This window comes from Octopus bimaculoides, chromosome 1 (assembly GCF_046866305.1).
Source record: "Octopus bimaculoides isolate indiv1 chromosome 1, ASM4686630v1, whole genome shotgun sequence".
In the NCBI taxonomy this organism is placed as follows: domain Eukaryota; kingdom Metazoa; phylum Mollusca; class Cephalopoda; order Octopoda; family Octopodidae; genus Octopus; species Octopus bimaculoides.
In genome coordinates, this window is record NC_142928.1 from 88,524,145 (window position 1) to 88,533,439 (window position 9,295).

General features: G+C 34.8%; 1 protein-coding gene across 7 annotated transcripts in view; it reads left to right on the plus strand.

The window, feature by feature from the left end:
- LOC106880021 (histone demethylase UTY) overlaps positions 1-9,295 on the plus strand; it is a 185,083-nt gene that overhangs the window by 148,642 nt on the left and 27,146 nt on the right. For all 7 annotated transcript variants that reach the window (XM_089353561.1, XM_089353556.1, XM_052968091.2 and 4 more), the window contains 5 exons: positions 1,813-1,886; positions 2,798-2,900; positions 3,921-4,020; positions 5,867-5,981; positions 6,243-6,387. In XM_089353561.1, the coding sequence (XP_089209687.1) occupies positions 1,813-1,886; positions 2,798-2,900; positions 3,921-4,020; positions 5,867-5,981; positions 6,243-6,387 (537 nt within the window). The remainder of the gene's footprint in view (positions 1-1,812; positions 1,887-2,797; positions 2,901-3,920; positions 4,021-5,866; positions 5,982-6,242; positions 6,388-9,295) is intronic.

The following is a 9,295-nucleotide window of genomic DNA, read 5'->3' on the forward strand; positions in this document are numbered from 1 at the left end:
GTATATGTTCAACAGTGTGTAAGCATCTTAAGAGAAAAGTTAGGCATAAGAGGAATCAGATGTGGTGTGCAAGAGAGACGACTGTGCAGGTATGATCATGTGATGCATATGGACAGGGACAGCTGTATAAAGAAGTGCCGATCTCTAACTGTGGAAGGAGCCTGTGGTAGAGGTATACTCAGAAAGATATAGGATGAGGTGGTGAAGCATGATCTTCAAACTTTGAACCTCATAGAGACAATGACTGGTGACCGAGACCTTTGGCAATATTATGTGCTTGAGAAGACCCGTCAAGCCAAGTGCACCTGTGCTGGTGGCATGTAAAGAACATCTTTTGAATGTTGGGCCTCATGGGCAAAGTAGCTGAGTTCCTTTCAAGTGTTGGGCCTCACAGAGGCAATGACCAAGGCCTTTGGCATTATGTTGTGCTTGAGAAGAAGACCCATCAAACCAGGCAAAATCGCAGTCATGGCAGATACCAGTGTCACACAAATCCTGGTTTCATGCAAATGGCACCTGTGCTGGTGGCACATAAAAGCACCCATTACACTCTCGGAGTGGTTGGCGTTAAGAAAGGCACCCAACCAAAGAAAACCATGCGAAATCAGACTGGAGCTTGGTGCAGCCTTCCAGTGTGCCAGCCCAGTCAAACTGTCCAACCCATGCCAGCATGGACAACAGATGTTAAATGATGATGATAATCTAATTTTGAAATGCAATATTGACAATGCATTGTGCTCTTAGATAAACTACATTATTAAAAATCTGCCAGTCACCTACCATTCTGGCAGACACACTAGCCAAATTGACTACATCCTTGTGCTGATGCCAGGAGTCGTATGATTGTAAGTGTTGTATTTAAGGTTGTTCTTAATTGTTGTTGTTGTTTGGTTGGTTATTTCTGCTGTATAATTGGGATAAATTTTATGTCATTTTGTTAAGTATGCAATTTGGATTCTTAAATAATTTTTGTTCTTGAATGTATGTACTACATATCTATGTTGTCTGGCTAAACTGGTCCCACTAAACTGTGTGCTGCGAATTGGATTTTATCTTCTTTGGGAAACAGTGGCATTTGATCCTTTCATAAGCAGTGGAAGGCTTTTATTTGTGTCATTAGATTCTATTAAAATGGTAATAAGTAGGTAGGTCAAAGAATGTTTATAAGTTTGTTGTGCAATAGTTATCAATAATGAGTTGTAGAGGGGATATTTATTTTATCTTTGTGATGGTTTTGGGTTCATTTCCCTCTGTGCAGCACCTTGGGCAAGTCTTTTCTCGTACAGCCTTGGGCCAACCAATACCTTGTGAGTTGATTTGGAACATGGTAACTAAACGAGTCTCATATAAATGACTGTGTGCCTGTCTGATTACGTTTGTGCTTCTCTGAGAATCACCGAGTTACAAGCAGTAATGTCGTTATCTCCCCTGTCAACAAATCACCTGCTGGCTTTGCATTTCAATATGTGGAGTAAGAGATGACTTACTTGTAAATGACTAATGGCTGGTAACAGAAGGATTGTAAAACAATTAATATTAGATCCATACTAACATAGAGAAACAAATATAAAAACAACCCAAAAATATTGTAAATTTAGAAAGAATGACATTGTTAATTTTTTTTTTCAAATACACATTATTTTATAGTGCAATGGTTAACAATTAAGATTGTATGAAAAACTTTTATAAGATTTTGTGGTGTAGATTTTCTGACTTCTATTTTATCATTTTTAGTAAAGCATTATACTAGTTAAGAAATTAACCTGATCATACAAACCAAAAAAAAAAATTGATTATCCCTTCTGTTTCCAGGAAGAGCAGGAGAAAGTGAGGGGTAACTACCGGGAAACAGACAGTGATTCAAATTCATCCTCATCTTCAAAACCGTAAGTGAAATTTTTATTATCTCTTGTCAAGATTTTATAACTTTTTAAATATCTACTTACTACCTGATAAGTGCAAAAACAATAACCATTAAACTCTACATATTTTTGCTGACAAGAAAGGAGCCTATTTATCTCTGTAGCATAGAATTCTGGAACCAATTGATTCTTCAAAAGTATTTTGAACTACTGCTTGATTATTGAAAACCTTTTTTTATAATGAGTCATCAATTTTCTTGTAATATTTCTCTATGATGTTTTTCACTAGGATTTAAGAAATAGTAGTGAACAGACCATCAAACAGTGACCTTTATTTGACGCACCTTTTGTTTGAGAGAGTTTTTGATGCTTCTCCTGGGTCAAATCCCTTTTTTTTCCATGTTACAATATATTTTTAAAAACAGGATTTTTTTAGTTTAATTTTTTATTCGAGGAAAGTACAGAGCAGACTTCATAACAGTAATTGTTGTGTGGCATCCATTTGATAAGCTAGTCTGCCTTTCCAGTCTATAAATGTTGGATGGCTGTTGAATAACCAACTTTTGGGTCTTCTGTTTTGCAAGTTGCTTTGCATGTGCCTGCTTTGAAAATAGCCCTCAGTTGCTTGTTGGCTGTCATAGAAGGCTGTAAGCTTCCTTCTTCATATTTAAGAATCTCATTTCCATTACCACTACAATAGTGTTAAGCTGTACCTTATCTGCAAATTGATAGAGTGAATGAATTTGCTATAACTATGAAAATCTAATTTTAAAAAATTCTTCTACTTGTTTTGATCTCCTTCATATGGCTTCAGAAGAAATGACAAATATGAAATAAAATGAGTTTTTTTTTATTTCTAATTGTAAAATTTCAAATTTTTATTCTTCAATTTCTTTTTTTTCTTTTTTTTTTTTTTTTTCCCCCCGCATTAACAGAAAAGTGAAACTCATAAAATTTGGTACAAATGTTGACTTATCTGATGAAAAGAAGTGGCGGCAACAGTTACATGAACTTACAAAGTTACCTGTATTTACTAGGGTATGTAATTGTAATAGAACTTTATAACAAGATGTATATATGCATGTGAACACACATATTTTACATTCCAGAAAAATATCCTTTCAGACTATGAGATGCATAGCCAGATTTCAGATGACTAACAAAATATAATTGATAGTCTAGATTATCTAATTACTTCACAAGTTGATGTAGTGAAACCATAATTGCCTGTAGGAAGAAGTGAAAGATATTTGTTGAGTTGTTGCTTCTTTTAGCAAATAATGGTCTTCTTCATACAAAGTAGTGTAAGGAGTGAAAGATCTGCGGTGGCTGATGTGAGACAAAAATGATCCATTGGAAATGTTTCATAGCATAGTCAATATTTTGTGGTATTCAATGATATCCCTTTTTATTACATTTCAAATCCAACATGCATAAAAGGCTGAAGTGAACTGAGCAGATGGCTAGACACCAAATGCATCAGCCAGTGAGAGCCAGTGAATTGGAATGAACATGGGAAGTGAATAAAGATGAATGCTATATTTTAAAAATGCACTGTTCTAGGAAAAGAAGTGAAAAGTTGTGCAATCAGATCTGAAAATATTGTGTTTGACAGAAGAGATGACAAAAGACCAAGTTAGCTGTACACATTACCTGTCCAATATATCTTGTATGGTAAAAAGGACATTAAAATATTGATAATGTATATAAATATATACACATCACTTACTCAGATTTATATACAGTAAATTTATTATTGGCAGGCAATTATTAGTTTGCATCCTGTCACTTTAATAAAATAGCTGTTAAGGGAAGTGTACAGTTTGTCTCCATTGTCTTCATTAAGGTAGCTGTTTTTCCACCTTACAGTATTGAGCTCAGACTGCCTCACAAGCCTGTATATATCCTTTCTTGGCAGGGTGTTCCTGGAATTATGGGATATTTCCTTTTTATATACTTCTTATACTTCCATGTATCAGTAAAATCATTACAAGTAGATCTAAAAGTACTTCGACATTTATTTAAATTTTCTCAATTATGTGAATTCTTGGATTGTAGGTTGTGTCTGCAGCTAATCTATTGAGTCATGTTGGTCACATTATCCTAGGAATGAATACTGTACAACTTTACATGAAAGTACCAGGTTCTCGGACACCAGGTAAGCTTCATAATTATTGTCCTATTAATGAAACCTTTCATCAGTATTTTAGCAGCAGAAGTCCTACTTTTATCAGGTAATGTTTTCTTGATGTTTTATATTTTTTGACTGCTGAATCAGTTGTATTCTATCATATCTTTGCTTTTAAGGCAAATAAATGGCAAAGTCAGTAAAATGCATTCAAAATGCCTTTGTTGTATTTAGCTGAGTTCTTTTATGTACAAAAGTTCAAATTCCATTAAGGTTGATTTTGCCTTTAATCCTTAAGGAGTAATTATCACCACTTACCCTCAAATTTGTGACTTTCTGCCAATGGTTAATAATTATTATATAGATTTTTTTTTTCTTAAGGGAGGGGGTAAATTGATGTGAAGAGCAATTTTCCTATCTGCATAACTGGAAACTTCAATACAAGCAAAAAAAAAACAAACAAATGTGGACAATTAACAGGTATGAATGTCCAAGGCTCACAAAGGTTTTTCTGATGTCAAAAGTAACTTTTTGTGAAGTTCTCAAGTGCAAGGCTTGGAGAGGTTACCTTCCTGGAAAAGGCAACAAATAAAAATCTTGGGAAGTGAAGGATATGAGATTATGTTGCAGCTGATAGGGAGCTTTTTGTACACAACACTAGGCCTCTGTATTATCAACTGGAAAACTTTTTCTTTTCTTTTGTACCCTCTGACAGTGAATGGCACTAATCTATGAAAAATGTGGTCACAAGCAGTTTGGTTTGGTTTGGTTTCACTGCTTACAACAGAGCAAACTTTGCAAAAGGAAATAGCAGAGAAAATAGTGATATTAAACTGGCTGCCATGTTGGATTTAATTTCTATCCGAGAGGACTTATGGTGCTTTATAGTGATATGAAGACTAAAGGGGTTGTCTTATAGTATTGAAAGAGTTCCCTATTTGCCCTGTATTAGTGGGTAATTATTCTCTTAAATAGGCTATCTGATGGTTTGTTACATAAAAGTAAGATAGTTTGTACCTTTGCAAAATTATCAGAATAATAGGCACATAGGGTGAGAGGGAAAGAAAGAAGTAAGAAGTTAATTTGTGTGAGAGAAGTACATTGAGAAAGAGAGAGAGTGCAAGAAGGCAGTAACTAAAAGAAGCTACATTTAAAAAGCAATACTTTCTTGTCATCGACAATAGATGTTGAATATTCTATTTTTAGCATAGCTTATGCATTCATTATCATCATCATTTAACATCCATTTTTCATGCTGGCATGAGTTGGATGGTTTGACAGGAGCTGGCTCGCTGGAGATCTGCACTAGGCTCCAATAGTCTGTTTCCGCATAGTGTCTACAGCTGGATGCCCTTCCTAATGCCAACCACCTTACAGAATGCACTGGTTGCTATGTGGCACTAGCACAAATGCTTTTTACATGGTGCTAACATGGATGCTTTTTATGTGGCAGCAGCATGGGTATGACATCATGGTGTCAGCATGGTAATACAAATACAAATTTATGTTTTTAATTCTATATCGTCCGGTTGTAAAATTGAAAAATTTTTTGATGTCTGTTTTTTCTTAACATCGTATGAATGATAACTTAATGTATTCTTTTTAATATTCATATAATTAAAAACTTAACTCTTATAAACTAACAGGGGTCAATCTGTCAGCTCAGTCTTTTTGTGCTAGAAGTGAAGAGATTAATTTCATGAAGAATGTGTAGTTTCTTTGTCTATTGAGGCCCAGAATAAGAAAGCAAAAATCAGCTTGATTTTCAGATCCACAGTCATTGATATAGTATTGAATATCTGCAAGTAAATGTTTAATTACTTTATTTTTGTATTTTACTTATATTTCGATTTTTTTTTAATTTTTATTTTTTAAGGTCATCAAGAAAATAATAATTTTTGTTCAGTTAACATTAACATTGGACCTGGTGATTGTGAATGGTTTGCTGTTCCAGATGAATATTGGGGAGTTATCAATGCTTTGTGTGAAAAGTAAGTTGGCACTGCTTCTAATATTTTTCAGAATTATTCAAAGAAAATTAAAATTATTTTACTTAATATTCAGCAGTCACTGCACTTTACTACAATAGTAAATTGAAACATAATATCAAGAAATATCTGTTCAACTTAAATACATAAAAAATTTGAAGTGTAATATTTGATGTTTCAGTCTCCTTTAAGAGAAGCTTCAATTTTATATGGTGTATATTTACACTGCCACTTTTTTTATACTCTTTATCATTTTTATTATAGAAATAATGTGAATTATCTTTGGGGCTCTTGGTGGCCTGTTCTTGAAGAATTATATGAAGCCAATGTTCCTGTTTATCGTTTCATTCAAAAGCCTGGTGATCTTGTTTGGGTTAATGCTGGTACTGTTCACTGGGTTCAAGCTATTGTAAGTATCATTAACTCTTCACTTGTATGTAATTTTAATCTTCCATCTTTGAACTAAAACTCTTTTTTAAAATGTACAGATGCTTCCACCTGGTAACTTGGGTTATGAGAGTGGCATCTTTATCATAGCTTTTGTTGGGAGTCACTCACAACAAAAGCCATTGTGGTAGATGGAAACTGTTTAGAAGCCTGCTGGATGGATTGTACCTGTAATTCAGAGGTCAAACCATGTCACACAGTCATGCTGATTTGAGGACATGCATCTCTTTGGAATACACAGCCAATTTGCATGTTAAGCTAATGAGTAGGTCTTCCACTTGATTGAACAACTGGTCTGTCATTCCAAATAGACAGGAGCTTATATATATATATATATATATATATATATATATATATATATTTTTGGCGTTAGGAAGGGCATCCAGCTGTAGAAACTCTGCCAAATCAGATTGGAGCCTGGTGTCGCCTCCTGGTCCACCAGTCCTCAGTCAAATCGTCCAACCCATGCTAGCATGGAATGCGGACGTTAAACGACAATGATGATGATGATGATATATATATGTTTGTTTTTATGTTCAGCTATAATAAAAACAATTTTACATTAATCTGATTGGTTACTTTATACTTTGGATATTACAAATTTATTAATCCTAAACAAGAATGTTGTTGAGTGACTTCGCTGGTTGAAACTTCGAAATCATTGTTGGCCTGTCCGACGAGGGCTTAGCTGGCCGAAACTTCAAATTCACTGCCAACAGTGTTCTTGTTTAAGAATATATATATATATATATATATATGTGTATATGTATATGTATGTATATATATGTGTATATGTATATGTATGTATATATATATGTATGTATGTATATGTATGTATGTATATGTATGTATGTATATGTATGTATGTATATGTATGTATGTATATATATATGTATGTATGTATATGTATGTATGTATATGTATGTATGTATATGTATGTATGTATGTATATATATGTATGTATGTATGTATATATATGTATGTATATATATATATGTATGTATGTATATATATATATGTATGTATGTATATATATATATGTATGTATGTATATATATATATGTATGTATGTATATATATATATGTATGTATGTATATATATATATGTATGTATGTATATATATATATGTATGTATATATATATATGTATGTATGTATATATATATATGTATGTATATATATATATGTATGTATATATATATATGTATGTATATATATATATGTATGTATGTATATATATATATGTATGTATGTATATATATGTATGTATGTATGTATATATATATATGTATATATATATGTATGTATGTATGTATATATATATATATGTATATATATATGTATGTATATATATATATATATATGTATGTATATATATATATGTATGTATATATATATATATGTTTTTATTTATTTATTTATTTATTTATGTGTTTCAGCCAAGTGGCTGCGGTCATGCTGGTGCACCACCGTGATTTTCACATTCCTTGCATGGCTCTTCTCCCCCACCTGACATGGTCCAATCAAGAGTTTTGATGGCACATCTGGTGTATAAGAGAATTTGACACAGCTGCCCTAAACTGCGTCTCATTACGAGCCATTGGTTCGTCTGGTATCGTGGAGAGGAAAGCGTCAAGTTTTGTCTTGAAGACCTCCGCATCCATGTCTTGCATGTCTCTCAAATGTTTTGGCAGGGCATTGAAGAGCTGAGGTCCTCTGAAACCGAGGCTGCTGCAGTATCTCGTTCTTATGTGAGATGCAGTGGACGGTACCTTTGGCACCATGCAGTGGCGACCCGTGCGGGCATTCCTGTAGTACTTGATACCAAAGTTTGGCACCAGTCCTTCCAGTATTTTCCATATGTATATTATTACATACCTCTCCCGCCTGCGCTCCAGGGAGTAGAGACCTAGTGCCTTCAGTCGCTCCCTGTAGTTCATCTGTTGGACTGTGGCGATCTTTTTTGTATAGTGCCGCTGAATTGCCTCGAGTTCTGCTGTCCGCTTAACACTGTGTGGTGACCACAACTGAGAGCAATAGTCTAGGCGGCTCATAACAAATGTCTTCCATAGAATCAACATGACTTTTTGATCCCTTGTACGGAAAGTCCTCAGTATCCACCCCGCCAGTTGTCTGCACCTTGCTGTCAACTTGACAATGTGCATGTGAAATGATGCATCACTACACATGTTGATGCCCAGATCTCTCACTGTTTGTGGTTCTGGGATTGCAGTACCTCCAGGCCCTGTGTATGCCAGTTGGGAGGTACTTGTGGTCTTGTAGCGCAGTACTTGAAATTTTTTTGCATTGAACTGCATATTATTTTGCTCTGCCCACTCATATATTGCATTTAGGTCATTCTGCAGGCTTACAATATCATCAGGATTCTTTATTACCTGAGATACCTTTGTTTCATCAGCATAGCTAGTGACAGTGGCTCTCCGAGTGACCGTGGGCATGTCCAGAAGGGCCACTATGAACAGTAGTGGCCCCAGAACAGTTCCTTGTGGAACACCGCTCAATATTTGTGTTTCGCTAGATAGTTCTCCATTGGCTGCAACTGTCTGACTTCTGCCATTCAGGAAGTCATGCAGCCACTCTCCTAATTTACCAGCTATGCCAAGGTTTCGCAGCTTGTGACATATCAAGCCATGATCAACTTTGTCAAAGGCTTTTGCAAAGTCGAGATATATCACATCAACATTTGAATGGTCAAGTAGCTGCTTCAGGACCCAGTCATAATGCTGCAAGAGCTGCGTGAGGCAGCTTCTACCTGGACGGAAACCATGCTGGGTCTCATTCAGCAAGTCATTTTCTTCTAGGAACGCAATCAATCTCCTTCTGACAATTCGTTCCATGACTTTGCTAAT